The 22,448-nt window shown below is 42.6% G+C and overlaps 2 protein-coding genes across 3 annotated transcripts in view; one reads left to right on the top strand and one right to left on the bottom strand.

The window, feature by feature from the left end:
- The window catches only part of LOC119396130 (ribosome-recycling factor, mitochondrial), a 31,679-nt gene extending 13,917 nt beyond the window's left edge, over window positions 1-17,762 (bottom strand). The window contains exons 1-4 of one of the 2 annotated variants that reach the window (XM_037663224.2): window positions 17,633-17,762; window positions 17,047-17,234; window positions 7,950-8,096; window positions 3,369-3,487 (exon numbers count right to left, since the gene is read on the bottom strand). In XM_037663224.2, coding sequence (XP_037519152.1) covers window positions 3,369-3,487; window positions 7,950-8,096; window positions 17,047-17,233 — 453 coding nt within the window. In that variant the 5' untranslated portion in view covers window position 17,234; window positions 17,633-17,762. Of the gene's footprint in view, window positions 1-3,368; window positions 3,488-7,949; window positions 8,097-17,046; window positions 17,235-17,330; window positions 17,546-17,632 lie in introns of those variants that run through there. The other variant, XM_037663234.2, reaches the window with a different exon arrangement.
- Window positions 17,763-17,905: 143 nt separating this feature from the next.
- Window positions 17,906-22,152, top strand: LOC119396113 (F-box/WD repeat-containing protein 5). Its single transcript, XM_037663208.2, has 2 exons — window positions 17,906-18,025; window positions 20,459-22,152. The coding sequence occupies exon 2, from the start codon at window positions 20,510-20,512 to the stop codon at window positions 22,121-22,123; it is 1,614 nt and encodes a 537-aa protein (XP_037519136.1). The 5' UTR covers window positions 17,906-18,025; window positions 20,459-20,509; the 3' UTR covers window positions 22,124-22,152.
- Window positions 22,153-22,448: the final 296 nt, after the last annotated feature.

Raw genomic sequence — 22,448 nt, 5'->3', positions numbered from 1 at the left:
CAAAATTAACGTCTTGAGTGCCGGCGACACCTTTTTCGGTACCTGCTGGCCTTTTAATAAAAAGCAGTTCAATCCTGCCTGCATTTTATACACTTGCTGGGCAAGAAGTCGGAATTGCCAATCCTTGCCTAAGGGTCTCATTGGAGGGGTCGTAACTGTTGGTGCAACGACATTATGCAACATGTTTTCAATCATTATGAAAGCTGATGTGGAGGAGAATAAGTGGACAAAGTTTAAGAAATATAAAAAAATGGGGTTCTTTTTTAATTGTCGGCAGAAGTTTTCATTGTCCGGTGTTTTCTTTAACTTAGCCCGATCATATCTCTTCACTGAAAAGGTATATAAATATAAGATTCGGCAGTATGGTAGATAAGCATGCGAAGAACGTAATGCGCAATTTTTGTCGCTCTGTTACAAGGAGTTTTTGAGCTAAAGACCTTCAAAGTAATGAAAATAACGTTTCCTGGGCCAATTTTGAGGTTTTTTTATAAAAACATCTACACTACACATCAAAACTAAAAATACCTGAGCAGAAGCAAAAACATGCATATATTTAGTTAAAGAAATTTCAGCTACCTCACCTTAATATATTTTGTGCAATTCATAAGGAAAGTTGGCCAAAACAGCAGAGCGGATGAGCGCTCCACTCCACCTCTTCGTCATTATTGATTTCCTGTGCTTCGAAAAAATTTTTGGCAGCAAAACAAATTGCGGATTTCTTCTTTCCACTCATCAGGTAATAATATATAAAATTTTGAAATAAATTTGAGAGGTCGACCAGCCATCGATTGTTTCGATCTTACGTGGAATCACCCTTATGTGAACTGGGCATACAGCAGTGGGAACGGAAAAAAAAGGACTATAGAATAAAAAAAGAAAATTGGGGCAGCTGAACACTAGTGGTGCAAAGACTGAAGAAACAGCGAAGCTGGTAGCCTTCCCCTCCTCGTTTCTCACCTCCTCACTCCCATCCTTTTCCCACCCCTCGCTCTACTATACTACACAAGGGTATGCTATGTTTTACCCTCTCCCCTCCTCCTCACCCTCACTTTCCGTTCCACCCCCTTGCTAAACTATACTACACATGACTATGCTATGCTTTACCCTTCACCTTCTTCTCACCCTAACTTCCCTTCCCACCCCTTGCGATGCTATCCTAACATGGCTATGTTATGCTTTTTCTCTCTTCCTCTTTCTTTCTATCTCTTTCTATCCATTCCTTTCACTCTCTCTGTTTCCATTTCTTTCTCTTTCTCTCTATCTTTTTCTCCTTCTCTCACCCATAGCAACGCAATCATATGGTTCCCATATATGCTCGTTCTGCTAACGTGCCTAGATAGCCGAGTGGTTACAACGCTCCCCTTCGGATCGTGGGTAAGTGGGCTCAAATGCCGCCTCGCCAAGATGTTCTTTTCACCAAGAATTTCCCCCTTTCTCTCTGTACTCGCTCTCTCGCCCATCAAAGTTATTGCATCCCACAAATTGCTGCACGTGTTCTGGGAGCAAAGCAGATGAAGAGGACAAAGAGGGCGTGTGCTGGTCCATGATGATGATCATTTCTGTTAGCAACTAAGGGGCTTCTCCAAGCTTAAACAGTTCCGCTGTTAAAATGTTGACTTCCGAGCAACTGTTTTACAAAAGATGACCACAAGAACTCAATTGAGCTGTTCATTCATGTCTGCTTCATCAGAAATTTCAGTTTAGCAGTACTGACAACACACACCAGTGTACCAATAAGCTGCCAAAAAAAGGCGACTGCATATTGATAATAATCACTACCATGAAGGCCTCATTATCACACGTAAAATGCTCATCATAAGGGTCACAGGCATGCGCAAGGTCTCACATTAGAAGGGGCTCCATACCCTGATTCCCCCCCTCCTACCCCCCCTCAATCTCATAGGAGGGGCCACCTGACATTTATTCAGACAAAATAGCAAACTTTGGTGCAGTTGGCACACGCTGCACTTGGATGGGAGCAGCAAGTCGCAGACAGATACAATCATAGCAAAATGGTGCAAATGGCACAGTTGGACCCCCACTGTTTTTGACACAAGATAGTTAATTTCCTACTGGATACAGCGCAATAACATTTGTCTTACATGTTGTACACAAAAGCTTCGTCTTTAACAACACACTGTGTTGATTGCGTTGCCATATGCATTGCCGACACATGGCAACACATTAGGAGTCCACCTGTATGGCCTAAGACCCGCAAACTGCAACTCTGTCTGACATGCTTGAACATGTACAAAACTGCGCAGCCCGATTTGTCTGTAGTAATTATGACTTTTACTTCCAGGGTTACTGCTCTTAAGGACAGCTTGGGGTGGGAATTATTAAACATGCACAAAAAACATGTTAGAAATGCTTTTCAAAATTTTTTCCAGTATAGTCAAAAATAGACGAGGAAACTTACCTTTTACTCCCTCATTTCATATCTCATAGAAGTGACTACTCGTTAAAAATAAGGGAAATTATTTGTAGCACAAATAACTTTCAGCATTCGTTTTTCCCACACACAATAACCCAGTGGAATCAGCTACTGCAGTAGATTGCTGATTTTCGCACTGAAACATCGCTCAGAGCATTACTGTTGGATGTTTTTTTCTAGTTCTCTTGTTGTCTTAATTCTGTTTGCTCATTTGTCTATTTGTACGAGCATATGTAACCCTGTGTGTTCCCCCTCTGCAATAATGCCTTCAGGCACTGCAGGTATTCGAAATAAATAAATAAATATGTTGAAAAGTGCTTCAGGACCCCTTTAAAGTAGTTGAGTAGTTTATTATAGGTAAGTCTTGTGAGGCTTACCGACAAATTGACGTAACAAAGTTGTGCGCATGATTAATTCATGATTTACGCCAGCAAACATGATAGCAGGTGATCACAATGTCCCAAGTAGCACTAGGAACAAAGTTTGGGTAATGTAACATAATACTACTCTTTTTCCCGCTTCACCAGTGCTATGAGGATTGATGTCTTCATTATCACCAGGATCAGCCGGTCATGAACAGCGAATAAAAAGATGGATCATCAAGCAAAAATGATCAATTGCATTATTCTGGTCAAAGTCACAACAAGACGGCGACATGACGGTGCCTGGCTAGCAGATAAGACTTTCTTCATTCAGATACATGTCTGAGGAAAACACAGACGTGGCATAAGTGGCATGACCTACCAAATAGCTTAGTGAAATTTATCAGTTGATCACATTCAGATGTTCATTAGTTCACCGTGGTTATGTTTTTATACAAAAATTCAGAAATAGTACGGGAATTTAAAACGTTCTGCAGTATAGCAGAATTCTAAACTGAAAGCAGTGGCTGGATTCAATCACTACTTCAAGGAAATTTGCACTAAGAACTTACATCAGGGAAGCTGGCCATATGAAGCACAATAAGCTGGGGATTCTTCTTGGCTATTTGGGCCACCTCTGCCAAGCTGTATTCCTGTCCATCAACATGCACTGGTATTGTGTCAATGCTTCCTGAAAATTTATAAGAAACACCTGGTCAATTGCAGAAATAAAAAAAAGCAATGTTCTATAGAAGTTCACTTTCAAAAATGGACACTAGGCATACACAAAGCCTTTGCCACATCAAAAGCAGGGCTAGCCAGGAAAAAAAAAAAAGACTTTCTGCACATATAGCTTTCTGCCCATCGCTTATTTGGTGTTGTATTTCTTCAGGTGAAAGGGTAGGGATGCCTTAATTGTCCTACTACACCTGTGTCTCACCTACCAGTGCATCAACATACTCTGGATGCTGAAGTGCCATTGTGGCATATGCTGACTATGTGGTAGGTGGCAAAGAGTATGAAGTTGGGCATGTTGCTAATGCATAACTGATCACGTAGCGCAAAAACCTTGTGCCTCCTCTTGTCCTGTGTCAAATGTTTATGCTACGTGATCAGTTATGTTGTAGGCTTTGCAAGCTGGCATATTCTGTGTTTCTGCTAGTACTCTCTCAGATTAATAAAAGCGATAACTTAAACTGATCAAGTTTCATAGCAGTGAGACATCACCACTCAAGCAATAACAATATTTCACTCACCAATTTTTATTTACTATATATAGCACTATATGTTTCCAAACTAGGCTAAACAGAGACAATTTTCTAAATTTCTGCATAAATTTATCCCAAGTTTCCAGTTTACCCACACCAACATCCCTCCCAATTTCAGTTTGACCCACTCCCAAATCCAAGTTAGCCCACACCAACCTCATGCATTTTCAGTGAAACCCCATGTATTTTGTATGAGAAAGGCTTCACACTTTTTACGCTATGGCATACCTGCCAAGTTTGGAGAAACGGAATCTGGGAGATCTACTCACGGGGGGGGGGGGGTATAAAGTATGCCGACCGCGGTGGGGGGGGGGGGGGGGGGTTACTGGACACTGTCAGCGGGACTTTGCGGTCGCCGCTGACCGGTACATACAGAGTCCAAACCGATAACATCGCTTACGGATCGTCTGTTTCACGTGCGAGTAAATGCGCGCTAGCGCTATAGGGACGAACGCGGTTGAAGCAGAGATGAAACGACCCGGCCGTCACCGTCGCGCGAAGGGCACATGCGATAACATCGCTCCGCGTGCGAGGCTTGTCGGTCACTTGCTTACCAGTTATTTCGTCGGGAAAAGGGACCATCGGTCGCAAGCGCTGGCGAACACGCTATCTCGACAGACATCGGTAACGGCTACCCTTTTACGTGCTTGGCTCTCCACTTAAAGCAGTAGTGACACAAAATTTTGAAGGCGAGATAACTTGTGGGATATATTTATGTGTACACAAACGCATCATCTACGAAATATTAACGGCTGATATAACCCATAACACATTTAGGATCAATTTTTAAATTGCGTGTAGCGCATCTGTACGCGAAACGTCCCACCTCGCGTCACCGTGACCCAACGGGGCGCGCAATGCACTGGACACGCGGGGCAAAACTGGATTTCCGGGAGATTTTCCTATGACCCGTACAACCGGGAGAAACGTTCAAAATCCGGGAGTCTCCCGGGTTATCCGGGAGACTTGGCAGGTATGCTATGGACACATTTTGGCTTCCAAGAAACCTCTCCAAATGTGGTGCTACTCGCTAAAGATTTTATTTATTTATTTATTTATTTATTTATTAATTTATTTAAAAGTACCTTACAGGCCCCAGGAGGCATTGCATAAGGGGGGTAATGAAAAAAAATGTTACACTTGAACAGTGTACAAAATGAATGGGTATAAATTAGAGCTGTGCGAATAGCAACTATTTGGGTGTGAAGCGAATTCGAATAATAAAGATTGAGTGCGAATCGAAATTCGAATAATTTTCGAATATTTCTCAAACATTTTTCGAATACTTCGAAGTGAAATTACAGAAAAAAGTTGCAGAGAATCCCTAAGTATGTTCTCATCAGATAGCAACATGAAAGTGTTTCTTTTTGCTAGGTTGATGAAGCACTGGCGGGGTGGTGTTTCGTAGTTGTCTTATCAAGAATGAGGCAATGTAGAGGCCGAATTGTATTTATGTACATGATTTGGCGCAACCAAAGTGTTGCCGACAACACTTTACACGTGATAGGCAAAGATGTCCATTTTCTCAGCCTCTCCTCCTCTTTCAACTTCTGTGGAAGCCCAACTGATGTGGCGGACAAGGGTGTGCTCCCTTCAAGTCCGGAGTTCCAAATCTGCCTCGTAGACGTTGATATATAAGAACATCTGAAATTTTGATTGCTAAAAAAGTCGTAGGCGGCTAGATAGATAGATAGATAGATAGATGGATAGATACGCTCAAAGTCGCAGAAGTTCGCTAAGAAATGCTTCGCATTTAAAAGCTTCGGCGCCCGATTTTTCGGACTTCCTGCCCAAATTTCAGGCCCAAAACAGCCTTAATTGAGCCCCCAACTCTGCCACATCTTTCATCTCCATGTTGGAACCAGCGTTCCGTAACGGAGCTTGAAAGGCAGCTTTGCCGCAATACGGGGGTGTGATGAGGTGAAGCATATTGAAAATTGGGGACCACTTTTAATCGGACGTTGACTGTCTCTTGGCAAAATTCGACCGTAACGGAGCTTGAAAGGTAGCTTTGCCGCAATACGGGGGTGTGATGAGGTGAAGCACATTGAAAATCTAGGGACCACTTTCAATCGGACGTTGACTGTCTCTTGGCTAAGTTCGACCGCAACGGAGCTTGAAAGGTAGCTTTGCCGCAATACGAGAGTGTAATGAGGTGAGCATATTGAAACTCTGAAGGGGTCACTTTCAATCTGACGTTGACTGTATTTGTTTTTGTTGAAGTTCGAATAGTTCGAATAGTAAAATTCCAGTGCGAATCGAATCGAATAGCAAACACTATTCGAAAAATATTCGAAATTTCGAATATTCGCACACCCCTAGTATAAATACATAAGAAAATGAGAACAGCTAATAAAAAAATGTTACAGTAACATATGCGGGAAAGTAGTGATCATTACGTTATAGTACAATAAAGAGAGGCAAGGAAAAAATACACTTTTAATCACGACAGTGCATTTACACAACAAAATGTGGCACATTAAAATACGAGCAGCCTAATTAAAGAACGAATGCGACATAACTCGGCTATTACAAAAACATTTAAAGTAACACTGCTCACAAATAACAATAAGGCTATGAAAACAACAATGTCATGGATATGGTATCAAGCATTATTATAACAAATGTGTGGTAAGTAGATGCTCGAAGTTATCTTGGTTACTTACAGAGGCTATGGTGTTTAGAAGGTCGTTCCACAGGCGAATGGCTCTTGGAAGAGCAGAATAGTTAAATGAATTGGTCTTCCCGTAAATACGCATGAAATTAAACTGATTGTATAAACGTTATGACCTATATTGTGGAGTTTCAAGTTGCAAAAATGATGACGCTGCGTTATAGATGTATTTATGAAACAATGATAGCAGGGCAATATCCCGACGATCATGTAAAGGATGAAGTGATAAGTAGAGTTAATTTGTGTAATGCTTGCGTTATAGTTATAACGTGAAATGAAACGTGCAGCCCTATTTTGTACAGATTCGAGTTTTTTGATTAGATATTTCTGATGGGGAGACCAAATGGATGCTGCGTACTCAAGTTGAGGTTGTACAAATGTTACGTAAGCTAGTTTACGAATATCGTTAGTAGAATGATGTAACTTGCGGCGTATGTAGCCTAATGACCTCGAAGTGTTGGCGCAAATGTATTCAATGTGAGTTGACCACGAATGGGTAGAAGTTAGATAAACACCGAGATATTTATATTGCGTGTCATGCAAGATATTTGTGTTATTTATATGGTACAAAAATGTAGATGTAGTACATTTTCGGCTAAAACAAATTATTTTACATTTAGAAGCGTTAAGCCAAGTGTTACACCAAAGAGAAACAAGTTCAAGATCTCTCTGGAAGACTTAGTGATCGTCGTTAGTCTTAATAGGACGATAAAGAATGCAGTAGTCTGCGAAAATGTGCATGTGAGAGGAAATATTACTTGGTAAGTCATTAATGTATATAAGAAATAATAATTGGTGCATATAAAGAACCCCGGGATGTCAAAACTAATGTCTTCCACAGCTTGCCTTTCAGATACTTTCAGAAATGATGCTGGAGCTTGCTGGAAGCATGAAAGGCTTTACGCAATATTTGTTGTACCGTATAATGCAGTAGACTATTGCTGATTCGACTTGATGCATTTTTATCTGCTTAATTCAACCTCATTCAGGTCCCAGTCAGAGCAATGCATTTGTATGGGTACGCATGAGATCACTCTCTTAAACATCATGTAGGCACAGGCACCTGCAATGCCGAGTCAAAGTGGGATAGGTTACACAAAAAGCACCGAGGACTGGGCTTGACCAGAAATGGCAGCATAATCACGTTACAGTTTACAAACCCAATGAAAGTACTAGCATAACAAAAACAAAAGATCATGTAAGCAGCTCACCTGCAGCAGAGTTTATAGTAAGGTGCTTGATGAAGCTTTCCTGCAATCGCTGCAACACCTTCTGCATTTCTGATCGAAAATTCTGAATACGGACCACTTCCGCAAGTTCATCATCGGTGAGGGCAATTTTAGGTTTGGCTTCCTTTCCTGAAAAGGAGGCAAGCATAAAACTTCATCATCAGCTACGTTTGTAAAGGAATGCAGTTTTTCAATTTTTCCAGAAAGGCAGATTATTTTCCCTTATGAATTAGTCTCCCATTACGACTGTAGTTATAATAGGACCCTTAAAAAGAACCGCAATGGTTTTTACTTCATGGTGTACGTTCTTCACAACACTATTAGTACATTATTTATCTAAAGTTAATTTACACGGATTCAAAGGTTTAAAATGCTCTGGTGTAGTTCACCATCTCTACAAGCAAAATACATAATGGTAAAAAATGAATAGCAAGAGAATCTATTATGTTTTCTCCAGACGTATGCACCTTTCCAATGCTGAAGACATAGCTTGGGCCTTCAAATGCTTACCAAAAATACCAGTATGCCTTTATAAGCACAATTTCTAGGTGAATATAGTCATTTCCTTTCAACAAGGCTATTGGATATGAAATGCAAAACCACAAGCTAATCTGGCATTCTTGAGTTAAAACTTGGAAACGGAACAATGCAATCTCTAGAAGTGCTCTAGTACATTAGCAACATATAATATCTGGCAATGGCATTCTGAGGGTGAGTACAAAGATACGAGTTCAATTTTCAATTGCTGCATCTGCATTCCAGTGAGGAGAAAATGCAGAAATTTTCACATAGAATGCACATTAAAATCCTGAATAGTAACAAATGTTAAGTGCTGGAACAATACAAGAATGAAGGACACAACATGTTTCTAACTTTCGACAAAAGGTTTATTTCAACCAAGGCACACCTTTATACATAGATGCTGTCCACGCACTCTAACAGAATCTCACATGCGCAGAGATATGGTCTCTGGCTTTTGATGCATTATACATACACACAAGTCCAGCCACTCATCAAATCACACACTATAACATATTAAAAAATTACAATTGTTTTAGACAAAGAGAGGGTCGGAGTGCCAACATACTCAGAGCTCAAATTTGCAATGTGTGCAGCTTTTATTCTCCATCTGGCTAGTTTGTCTCTGTTGATAAAATCACAGTGTTTTAAACAAACGGTTAACCCCTACATGAGCTACAATGCAACACCAGCCACCCATCATGGCCTTTCCTGACATTACTGCAACACTCCCTTAATCTGCCATTCAGGCAGTGGCTCGTCTGCTCAACGTAGTGCTTACCACAGGTCAGAGGCATCTGGTACACAACAGCCTTCTTGCATTTTAAAAACACTGTCCTATGCCATTTCTTGCAAGTGGGTGTCTTCTCTTATGTTTGATTGCTGATCTAAAGATTGAGTTTAACTTGCAAGGAGCCAAGAAAACACTTTAACGTTGGGACATTCCACCCATTATTTCAAATTGGGCGAAATTTTGTGCAATGCACAAAGGTCTTTCTTTTTCATCATAAACACTGCATGGAATGCTGACATGAGCACTGAAGTGATACTATCTAATCAGACCTTCAGCAACTGACATCTGCATGTGCAAGGGTGTAACCCATTTCTGTAAGGCGGGAGGGCTGTTGACCAATTTAAAATGGGCTGAGCTTGACGGCAAAAGCTGTTTATTCCCTCAAGGTTGATAATGCCGACAGCATTGGCCATCATGGACTTATTATCAAGAAAGCAAACAATTCTGTCAAAACAATCTAATGTGGCGCAATGCAAGATAACTACAAAAAAAGAAGATGAGACATAAAGAGCGCCAGACCTTTTTTTCTGAAGTTATTTTGCATTGCACTGCATTACCTTGTTTAACCATGCATCAACTTGCCAAACATAGTATCCTGCTAGAACAGTTTAATCTTAAGTAGGTTATTCATGGGTTAGTAACAAAGGCTCCAAGCTTTGTTGAAAGTTTAGTACATTAATTACAAGAAGTTTCCAGGAAACTCTGTCACAGTTAAAAATGACCAGATAATCACCAACATATCTAAAATATCTACAGACATTTATGTCAGTTGTTAGCCTTGGTAGCTCCCTGTCAACCTTAGCGAAGAATAAAAATAGCTAGCTCAGAATTGGAGCTATACAGGACTCAATACAAACTCCTTTGTTTTTGAATGAAAGACTTCCCATCCCTAACAATGAAAGTCAACTTAAGTTAAAATTATAAGAACTCCACGAAACCTCTTGCCAACATACCTGCTTCGTCTTTAAAACCAACCCAACCAAAATGTTCAATGCTCTCAATTAAGCATAGCAGCAGTCGGTCTTGCGGTAAGGAGTAATATAGGTCCTTGACATCCATGCAGAATGCATAGACGTTTGCCACTAAGGGGGACTGACAATCTTGAGGACATCGTCAAAGTTTCTCATTAAAAGTAAGGGTAGTCAATTTGCAAAATCCTGGGCTTACCTGGTAAAAACAGTGCCAGTGATTTTTGCCTCATGTCATTCTCTTAAACAATTACTCACAGTAGAAACCCTGGTTTGTTTTTTTTTTTGTACTGAACACTTTGAGAAAATCTTTCTTACTCTAACCGATACGAGACAAAACTCTTGAAAGTTACAGTTTCTTGCATAGCTCTTAGCCTTGGCCACTCGCACAACATAATGGCATTCGGAAATTGAGAAAACTGCTTCACAGGCTTTTAATGTGAACAGCTCAATGGAAACAGCAGCAAATCCACCCTCTTTGTCAGTTGGGAACACACACAATGAATGTCACTCAAGGTACACAGTCATAAGCTTGAATGGCAGTATGGATGGAGCTTGCTTGCATCTTGTCGGAATATAAATGCCATCAGAGATGCAGCACTTCTCTTATTTAGGTGTCAGGAATGACATGCGTCGCACCAATGATAGAAGCTCAGGCGCTACGATCTGCTTGGGCTCGACAGAAAATGTAGGACCTAAGGACAGTACATGTGTAACATTTCTGGAAGGCGCATGGCATTCTGTGCATGTCATTCTGTTACAGCATATGGGTGTAATCTATGTTTGATTGTTTTCCTCGGTTGAAATGAACCATTTGTTGAAAGTGAGTACATGCATTGTGTCCTTCTTTGTCCTTGTCTAATTCCAGCACTTAAAAAACCAGATGTCCACATTTGCGAAAAGCTGAAGCCATCAGAATCAACCCAGAATACCCACTACAGCCCTCCCCCACCCAGTCCCTACATTGCTTTCATAAGTTAGACACCATAATTTAATTTTTTTGAATATAACTAAGGATGAGAGAATTCAATCCACTACATAAAGAATGTCACTAAAATTGGAAATGACATAAAAGAGAGAGCATAAAACATGTGCTCTGTGTTTTCTATTATGCAGTGCTTCACACATCATGGACTCCCAAATGCCTACTCCCTACTACCAACTAGCAAAAGGTCTAAATGAATTTATAATAATAGGTACCAATGCAAGTTTCAGATAAAAAAAAATCAAGGTTTGTTCTGTGTAGAACATCCATGCACAAATTAACAGTGCCTGCCACACGACTGGTAAAGCATAAACATGATCACAGCTATAAAGATGAAGTTAATCTGATGATGTGGAAAAAAGACTGCCTTATGCAAGGAAAAACAAATTCACACAGCACTTTACGTGAACCATATACGGCACCAATATAGTTTACAAGGAAACTAAAGAAATGTAACTCCATTCTTATGGAAATAAATTGAAACTGAAATTGAAAATTGAAACTATTGCTGCTAGATGCGAGACAATACAAGTGTGCCCTCCTTGCTGCCCCTGCTTTTTTCTTTTTTTAACCTTGCAAGTTAGCGGGGAGAGCTAAGCCCAACATCTGAGCCAGTTTCCCTTGCAGCAAGTTTTCTTTTTTACATGCTGCCATTTTCTTTTCACTGACCATTAAATCTTTTCTGGCTCTCCAGAGCCAAAAAAGTATTACATTAACGCATTACACATTCCATATGCTGGCACTGGAACGTGTAAAAAAAAGTGAACAAGAGCTACGTCAGAGAGCATGTACGATAACAAAGAATGCAGCCAAGGCCATTTTTGGAAGTTGTAATAGAAGGGGTCAGGACATCCAGGCACCTCCCCTGTAACCGTGCATGCACAGGTCACACATACATTTGAGCAACGTATATTTCATTAGCAGATATGGTCAAATTTTGCACTGTCTGCTCTGCAGACAGTGAAAAATGCAGACAGGCCTCATTAATGAAAACATGGGGATGTCGTGGTACATCGAGCATGATGAACACAGCAACCTCTTGCGACTGTGGCTTGAATTTCCAACGTTCACGGTAGGCACTGTCATCCCTGCCAGGAAGCACATCACTACCTCACACCCTCAATAGAATTGAAATGAGTGCCCATGGGACTGCGAACCACCACAACCACAACATACGTCAGAAAAATATCTCGTGTTAGTGGGCACAGTTTCCCCTTGCGCAAGCAAACGTCATAACTGTATATAAGTCACAAAGGGCCACATACGCCCACGTAGTCTTCGGATATGATAAGTGCCATCCACTGAAGTTGGTCTACGTAGCACTTTCCAGGGCTACCAGCCTCGACGACCTATACCTCACCAAAGCAAAAGGCGACTTCACGTTCAGACATGTCGCTGACGCTATCGACACAGTCTGTCAATGACATGACCCAGCTAGCAAACGGGCCTCTAGGACTGAGCTACCACCTTCATTCGGTGCCACAACCACAACAATCACCTCACGCTCGTCGCTCTCAATGTACAGTCTATGCATGCGCATGTGCATGACCTCTTAAAAGACGCTCTGCTCACAAAAATTGGCGTTTTAGCACTTCCTGAAACCTGCAGCGATGAGCCCACTGCAATTACGGGATTCCAATGTGTCATCCACAGCGAGCGGCTTCATTGCAGATGCGGTGGTGTGGGCACATATAAGAACATGGCGATGCGCAACTTGAACGTAGGCCACATCCCACTTCACCGGCTGCCAGACACCGAACACACACAAACAAGCAGCAGAATCAGCGAGGTCTGCGTTGCGCACATCAATTTCAATAACAAAGACATTGCGCTTGCCGCCATCTATGTGATAACTGTCAAGAACTCCTTCCACACATGCACACAGGTTCGTGAAACGTGCATGCATTCTCCATCATAACGGACAAGTATAAGCACTACATATCAGCTTACCCCGACACGGTAATCTAGTGGTTATGGCGCTCGACTGCTGACTCGAAGGTCGCGGGATCGAATCCCGGCCGCGGCGGCTGCATTTTCGATGGAGGCAAAAACGTTTGAGGCCCGTGTACTTAGATTTAGGTGCACGTTAATTAAAGAACCCCAGATGGTAGAAATTTCCGGAGCCCTCTACTACGGAGTCTCTTATAATCATATCGTGGTTTTGGGACGTTAAACCCCAGATATTATTATTACATATCAGCTTACCACGTCCGGTGTTGGTAATACCTATGTTGCTGTTCGCATCGTTGCGCAACTGTAAACAACTGGTTATATAACACGTGCGCAACTCTTCAACATATGTGTGTGCATATACCATTTGCGCCTATCTTTAGCGTAATTTTGTAATGCCTCGCTCAATTTAAAATATTATGCCACAGTCACCTTCCCGCCGCATGCTTCGCATTACATCGATTCCCACGGTACGTGGGATCTCGGCATTTTTTTCTCCACATTTGCGGTCATGAATTCTGGATTCAGTGCCCTGGTAATTTAGACTGACACCTTTATTTTTTTCTAAATAAAACTGTTCATCTCTCTTGCTTCAACTGCTTCATTAAAGTATCAACATTGACTGATCACTGATGCCAAGTGCACAACTTTACATGGTGTATGCATTTTATAACTTAATAAAACATGTTTTATTTGCCTTGTGTTGCATCGTTACCTTTTGCATTTTATAAGCATTTGCACTTTCCTGTTCCCTTATAAAAATTTATATGAGCCCTTCACAGAAAATTTCTTTTCTGTGATGGGCTCATATGCATGATCAATTCCAGACTGTTGTACAGATCAACATGACATTGCAAATGTCTAAATCTGTTTTATCTATAGTGCATGCATTTCACCATTTAGACATCATTGGCTGACTGCTAAAACATGAAGGGACCGACAACTGCTCAGAACACGGATTGAGATAACCCCACTAACAGAAGGATTGTCTATTGTATCGTCTAAAACGAACCCTGTTTTTCTCATTAAACGCGGATTTATATTTTTATTTCTTCCTTCAAAATTACTTTTGGCGCCTCTGGCGGCACAAAGGTGAATGTGCAAATGTACCTATCACATGACCTTTTTACTGGTGTATGCTATTGTCTCTATATTAGCGTTGAAATACAGCACACTTTTTATAATAACCTTTTCTAACATAAAACATGCACATATGCATTCGTTCACACTGAGCAGAACAGTGGCGCCACCTTCACTTGATGTATGACCCAACGCTCATGAGCGGCAGCATGAACGTTGTTAGTTCAGGGCCTAGTGGCACATGCCGATGTGTTGGAAAAGTACGAAGGGCGTCTCACGGCTTCCGAGATTACCTCCGGCGCTGCGTTGCCGGAACTAATCGCGGAGGCCACGAGCGCCTAGCTCACGAGGTGGTAAAGAGATCTCACGTGACGACGAGCGCTCAACTTATTCTACCTCCTTTTAATGTTCCAAAACGGTCGAAAATGTCAATACGAAGGTGGTTAAGCACAGTTTCACCCACTCCTGTGAAAGCAAAACCTTGACCATAATGCGAGGAGGGCTATTGGCATCGCTATCGCTTCACAGCGTTGCTGGAGGACATCTATGTACAGTTCAGGGCTTTCCAGATTGAAAAATACTGCTAATAAAATAATCACACACTTTTGGGATTATCCGCTACAGCTACAAACACTACAAAAGGTGAGCTTTCTATTGTGCCGTAAAGAACTGGGTTGAGAAAAATCGGTTGTCGGTCTCTTTAATGTCTGATATTTTCCACCTTACTAGAGGAAAATTGTTTCAAAGTACTTTTATGTAAGCCCATCAGCCTCATTTATTTGGATTTAATTCAATTTTAATCTGTACCTCAATCGGCATGCAAAAATAAATAAATCTTAGACCACCAATTCTGTATTCAATGCGTACTGTAAAAAAATACTTCCAAGAATGTAAGTCCTATAAAATAGTACCTCCAGAACATGATTCATGGATTTCCAGTTATAAGTGGCAAGAACACTAGTACTTGTATGAATATGCTATAATCATATCTTCTAAATTAATAGTCCCACAGAAAATATGTAAGGGCATCCTCTTCTGCTGGCTACTCTCTCGTCAAGAGTGATAAACATGTCCAACGTATTCTTAAGTGGATAGCGTTATGCACACGGCACTGGAGGAGGACCCAAGTAAATAACGATGACTATTTTTATAGTTTATAGGACAAAGTTACACCATGAAGTGTGCAGAGCTAATGTGTACTTGGAGTGAACGGCAGAGGGCCTACCAACATGAGGCTGACTACTTAAAGAGATACTGAACGAATATAGTAAAAAAATGACCAAAACATCGAAATTCCACTCGGAAGATGCGACTGTTCCAATAGACAGTTTATTTTTACATATTTTTGAACAGCTGGCTGCATTCATCGAAGATTGTAAGCACGCTAGGAGCTGCGCATTGACAGCGTGACGGTCAGGTGTCCCCACGGTGGAAGCAGGGTGCACATTTTTCTGTCCTGCTACTTTCCTTCATCCATCTCTCCTTTACATCCCACTCTCTCCCTTCCACAAAGGCGCTGAGATGTACCCCACCCGGGAGCATTGTTCGCAACCGGTGCCGTTCGTACTGGTCCTAGAAACTGCAGTGGGAGGAGGGCGGGTTCGAAGATGCAGGCAACAGCTGGCATGGTTGGCATGCCTGTTTCCAGGGGCGTTAAACGTAACCTCCTCCTATTCACAGCACGGCCACTAGACACGACAGTTTGTGAAAAACGCATTAAATTCATTATTTTCTCCTAGTTTCTGCCTGAAATGAAGGTTGTGTCTACCAATTTCAGCTCCCAATCTTTCAATTAGGCTGAAAATCTCGGCAGCAAACATTTTGTTCAGTATCCCTTTAACCAGCACTGGAGGGAGATGAGACGGAAGATATGACACAGCTATGAAGACAAAAATTGGCATGATGAAAAATTTCCTGCCTCAAGTCCAGACATGCGGCTTATAAAAACCAAAGCTGGGCGTGGACAGCCTTCAAAAAACAATTAAATGTCTCATGTACAGTACTCACGGATTCAAACGCGACATCAAAATTTTTAGTATAACAACTTGTATGCGCAATTGTGCAAGATAACTACGTCATTTCGAGACTAATCTGGTCTCTAAAGATAATGTTGGCTCTGATCTAAGCATTCGAGTAAAAAGTTACGCCGATATGACCCAAACTGAAGACAGTAGAAACGAAAACATGTGCATTACATAGCCCTAAATTATCCTATTTCAATCCGTGAGTAATGTACAGTGGCGCTCAATATGACTTGCAACACGGGAGCGCGTGGCCTCATGAGTTCAAAGACTGTGCATGGCTTCAAATTGTTTTCATTTCAGCACCTAAATGATATTTTCTTATTTTGAATCATCCCCGAGTGTAAGAACAGCGTTTAGTTGTGGAAATAAGGGCTAGTGGAGCCATGGGCTGTCTTTGAACTCGTGAGGCCACGCGCTCCCGTGTTGCAAGTCATATTGAGCGCGACTGTACGTCTCTCAGGGATGGGTTGGTTGATACAAGCCGTGAGGGAGATTGCCTGTCAACATTTTCAAAATGCTTTCTGTTTACAAACTAAAAAGGAACAAGAAAAAAGGAGGGGAGGGATTACACGAGGGCTTACAAGACCTGTTTAAAGCGTTATAATAATGGCATACATGCAAGAAATATTATGTAAAGCTCCGAGTATCACGACTGCCTACACTTTTCCCGAAATACGAGTCTTTTTAAGTATCTTTAGTACCGTTTATCACAGCGGGCACTGAAACACTTTGGTGACCAAGCAAGCAGAGTGCAATATACCAGAGTGCTTAGGTCGATTTGCTCCTTTCGCATAACGGCAGCAGCTGATAATAAACGGTCGCCTTATTGCATTGTGCAGAACGGGTTGATGGTGCACTGGTTGATTCAGCGTTGCCGCAAGACCACCGCATGTTGGCAGAACTTTCCGAAGTGTGCCCATGAGTTGCAGTTGGTACCTCAGTGCCATGCTGCAACGATAAATAATAACAATACAGAAGCTAAACCGAAAAACCACGTCAATCAGCTTCGTTTTCAATGCACTTCCTTAGAACAGTTTTTCTTACTCTTCACACAAGGTATGCAATGGTATTGCCGCTTTCGAGAGGCGCAGTTTCTGCGGCGTTCGCAAGAATTAAATTGTCCAAGAAACAACGGTTGCGTGCAACGAGCAACGTCTCGGGAGGCTTCCCTGTCACCGATCACACGTGACCGACAAGCCATGCCGCGATACTACAGGTAAGCCAAAATAGTAATAAGCGATCTCCCCGAGCTAGATTCGCTACTGAAAAAAATTCACAACTGCACAGCACAGTGGAGACAAGCTCCAAAAAAGAAACCCCCCTCCCGAAAGTAAGCATTTACGCACATGTTTACGCACGTGCTCTCAGCACATACGATGCGACGTGAACGGCCACCGAACGACAACGCAGAAACATTAAAAAAAAGAAACACGAATAGCACTGATAGCCACTGTAGCACTGACCACTGCACGGACGTGAATCGACATTCGTTTATTAAATAACGGGAAAAATTACAAAAGCTGCAGTACTATTGTACATGACATTGACATTTATTTTGGAAATGAAGTCGCCCAGAAATAGCTGTTACGAACTTTTACCGCTTTTTGTTAATTTTTTTACGAAGACGACGACAACGACACCATCTCGCGGCGCACGCAGAACGGGCCGAACGGGCAGAACGGGTGCACTGCACGCGCTGTCGTCCATGGCTGCGAACGCCGAGGTTCTGAGGCATGGAGGTACGAACGTAGATCGTGTAGATTTGGCCTTATTCTGGCGCCAGGTGTTTAAGAACAATCGGTGAGGGGAGCTGTGAGGACCCCGCCAGGATTAAGAGCCGAAATCTACACTCGCAAGTAGCGACCTTCACCTCGACGGACGCGATGTTTTGTAAGCTAACTGCGTGATGAGGAGGGGTTTCCGTTTGCGCTCGGAAGCGTTCTAGCTGTTGAGATACCTAGCACAGACGCTAGAAGTCACGTATGATCTCTTGGAGTTGCGGATTTAATGTGAAGTGTAGTGTTCTCGTCTATTTTGGCATTGGAGAACTATTTCATCCCGTCTTGTGCCCTGTGCGATGATGGACTTCGTTTGCGGTCAGAAGCGCTCTAGCTGTAGAGATGTCTCGCGTAGACGCTAGAAATCACGTTCGATCTCTTGGCGTTGCGCATTCTACTTAAAATGCGGTGTTCTGATGTATTTTGGCAATAACGAACTATTTCACTTTGTGTTGTACTCTTCGCGATGTTCGATTCGTTTGCTGTCAGAAGCGTAGATGTTGAGATACCGCGCGGAAACGCTAGAAGTCACGTTTGAACACTTCGCGTTGTACGTACATACATCATATGTAAAATGTGGTATTGTGGACTTAGTGATCAATATTGCTTCTTGCGATTCATTTCACCTCTTTTGTGCCATGCGCGATGTTCGACTTGTTGGTCAACGTTCTAGCTGTTGAGATGCCCCCCGTAGATGCTAGAAGTCACGTTTGATCACTTCGCTTTGCGCATCGAATGTAAAGCGTAAAGTTCCTTGTTAGCAGTCTGTTTTAATAACGAATTATTTCAGCCTGCGTTGCGCGTTGTGCCATGTTCGATTCCTTGGTCGGAAGCGTTCTTGCCGTGCAGACACCTCGTGCAGACGCCAGAAGTCGCGTTTGATCCCTCCGTGTTGCGCATATCTTATGTAACTGTGATGTTTTCGACTTAGCGCATCTAATGTAACGCGTGGAGTTCTTCTGAGTGGTCTATTTTGGCATTAATGAGCTATTTCAGTCCGTCTCGTGCGATGTTCGATTCGTTTGCGGTCGGGAGCGTTCTTCTAGCTGTTCAGATACTTTTCGTAGGCGCCAGAAGACGCGTTTAAACATTTCACATTGCGCGTTTTGAGTTAAACGTGGTTTTATGGACTACTTTGGCAGTAACGAACTATTTCAGCCTTTGTTGTACCCTGTGAGATATTCCACCTCGCGTAGATGGTCATGTTCACTTCGCGTTGGTCATCTTTTGTGAAATTTGGTGTTCTGGATTTAGTGGTCTATTTCGGCATTAACAAACTATTTCATTTCGTGTTGTGCCCTGTGCTGTGTTCGATTTGTTGTCAGTCAGAAGTGTTCGAGCTGCTGAGATAACTCGCACAGACGCTAGAAGTCACATTTGATCGTAAATTGTTGTAGCATAGCGCGGAAAACAAACGAGGACTAAGATGAGGTAGCGCTTGTGTTCCTCTGTTACCTCATCTTTTGACTTCGTTTGTTTTCCGCGGTGTGCTATAAGCCAATTTACGATGAACCAAAGCCCATATTGGTACCCTTAACATTTGATCATTTTGCGCATCTCATGTAAAGGGTGGAGTTCTTGTTAGCGTTCTTTTATTTTTTTTATTTGCGAACTACTACTGCGTTGTGCTTTGTGCTATGTTCAATTTGTTTGCGATCAGACACGTTCTAGCTGTTCTTACAACGCGTACACGCTGGAAGTCGCGTTTGATCACTATGTGTTGCGCATCTAATGTAAAGCGTGGAGTTCTTGTTAGTGGTCTGTTTTGGCATCAGCAATCTATTTCAGTTCGTTTTACTTTGTGCTATGTTTGATTCGTTTGCGGTCGGAAGCATTTTAGCTGTTCAGTTTCCCCCTGTAGATCCTAGAGGTCACAGATCACTTCGCATTATCTTTATTGTGTAAAACATGGTTTTCTGGTTTCTTTTGGCAGCAGCAAACTATTTCAGCCCTTGTTGCACACTTTGCAATGTTTGTTTGCTGTGAGAAGCGTTCTGTTTGTTCAGATACTTCACATAGCAGCAAGAAGTCATGTTTGATCACTTTGCATTGCGCATCTAATATGAAACATTCTCTTGTTAGTGGCCTATTTTGGCAACGAAATATTTCAGCCTGTGTTGTATCCTCTGCATTGTTTTGTTCATTTTCTGTTGGAAGCATTCTAGCTGTTGAAATACCCCACGTAGACGTTAGAAGTCCTGTTTGATCACTTCATGTTGTGCATTGTGTGTAAAACCTAGTTTTGTGGTCAATTTTGGCACTACTGAAGTATTTCAGTTTGTGTTGTGCCCTAGCTGTGCTGTGTTCATGTATGTTCTTAATTACAGTTCACTCAACTGCAGAATCGATGTACTGTACGCTTGCTAAAGGAAGTTTCTTTTCCATGTTACGCAGGGTAAGCGGGCGGTGAAAGGCGTGCTGTGAATTCCCTACTGCACTTTGGACATGTGGGAGTCATTGCCTTACTCGTTGCTGCTGCGCATCCTGTCGCACCTTTCGGCGAAAGACATATGCCGTTGCGGCTGCGTATGTGTATCCTGGTCACTTGCAGCTGATGATGAGTTGCTGTGGCGGAGGAAGTTCCAGCGGGACTGGAAAGTCGACCGGAGTGTTCCCATTGTGGAGGGCACCCTATGGAAATCCGAGTATCGTCGCTTATACTATGAAGCGCCCGTAGTTGAATCTGAAGTACTACTTGAGCACAGCCATCAGGTCCTGCACGTAAGCTTCTCACACGACGGCACTTGTTTTGCCAGTTGCTCTAAGGATGGCCATGTAAAGCTCTGGAGTGCCTCATACCCAGCTTCAGTCACTCATTCGAGGAATATGCGTGACCTGAGCTGGAACTACACACAGTTCTCGCAGTTCAATGAGTCTGACACATTGCTGCTTGTGTCTGGCGTACACTTTGGAACACACACAGCTTCTGGCGAGATTGCAGTCTTCAATCTGAAAGAAGGCTTTGTCCTGCAGTGCAGAGTTCTCAACAAGCCCTATGATATCTTTGGCACGTGGTACACTGACCACTACCTCCTCTCAGGGAGGTTGCACTTCCTTGGCCACATGTTATCCTGCTCAGCCATCTGGTTGAATAAGGCCTGGCAGGAGAGCGAGTCCGAAAAGAAGCCCATTGTCAAACAGATGTTCAAGTTCTTCAATGTAAACGCCAGCTCAGTGCGCACTATTCTAGTTGCCAACTGCGAGCAGTCATGCAGTCGTGGTAATCCTGTACCTGACCCATGTTCATCCCAAGATGATGACGACACAGATGAGGACAGTGCTGATGTTGATGATCCCCTGGACCCACGTGAAAAATTGCTCATTTTCACCACTGGTTCTTTGACCTATGCACCACATCAAGTGGGCTTCAAGCGCATCAAGCCTTTTCGATTTGCTGAACCCGGAGAACCACCAACATTGCAACAGTGCCTTGCCAGGCAGCAGGAAGCAAGGCGCGATCCACCTGATCCAATCGAACAATCTTTCGATGCCATCGATCATCTTGTGGATTTACACGGTCACATTATTGGCATGGGGCTTTCACCTGACCACCGGTTTCTGTATGTAAATAGCAGGCCTTGGCCTAAGGACTACGTTATTGAGCAGCCACTTTCACCACCTCCTATTGCACAAGAAATTGACATCCATGTCATAGACCTGACCACCATGCAAGAAGTTGGCAACTTGTTGCGCTCCCATCGTGCATATACCCCTAACGATGAGTGCTTTTTCATCTTCCTTGATGTGAGTGACAAGTATGTGGCTAGTGGTGCCGAAGACAGGAAGGGCTACTTGTGGGACCGCCACTATTCTGTCTGCTTGGCCAAGCTTCCGCACAGTGACGTCGTGAATGCTGTGGCTTTTAATCCCAAGGATCCAGAGATGCTAGTGACTGCAAGTGATGACTTCTCACTTAAAGTGTGGAGGTCACGAGCAAAAGTTCGGGAACTTCAGCTGCCTCCGACAGACTACCATGTGGAAAAAGCAGATGGTGATTCAAGCAAGTCCTATGACGAAGCTGGGCCCAGTGCTTCATCAAAGGGATGGGAAACTGCTTGAAAAATAAATGTTGTGTGTTGCTGTTCACTGTTTGATTTAATATTTTTTGAAGACAACGTTAACAGTTGTCTATGCTAAAATAGCTTATGTGGGTATTGTCCTCCACTGTCCTAGCTTCGTCAGATGAAAGTTTTCATTTTTGTTACTCGTTATGTAACAAAGCAAACAAGGACAGCCTGTGGAAAAAAATCGCAGCATATCCACGGAGTGAATGATGATGAGTGGGCGAAGCTGCGGAGGTTCATCGGTAAACCGTGAATCTTCCGTGAATTCTGCCCAGTACATCATCACCGACGTGAGATCGGGCGCGTTTATACTAAAGGTT

The sequence above is a fragment of the Rhipicephalus sanguineus genome, chromosome 1 (assembly GCF_013339695.2).
Source record: "Rhipicephalus sanguineus isolate Rsan-2018 chromosome 1, BIME_Rsan_1.4, whole genome shotgun sequence".
In the NCBI taxonomy this organism is placed as follows: domain Eukaryota; kingdom Metazoa; phylum Arthropoda; class Arachnida; order Ixodida; family Ixodidae; genus Rhipicephalus; species Rhipicephalus sanguineus.
Note: the sequence above shows the minus strand (reverse complement) of the source record. Positions and strands in the feature narration are given on the sequence as shown.

Bases quoted from the DNA above. Each gene is read 5' to 3' on its own strand.
- LOC119396113 (XM_037663208.2), top strand. From the start codon at position 20,510: ATGTGGGAGTCATTGCCTTACTCGTTGCTGCTGCGCATCCTGTCGCAC.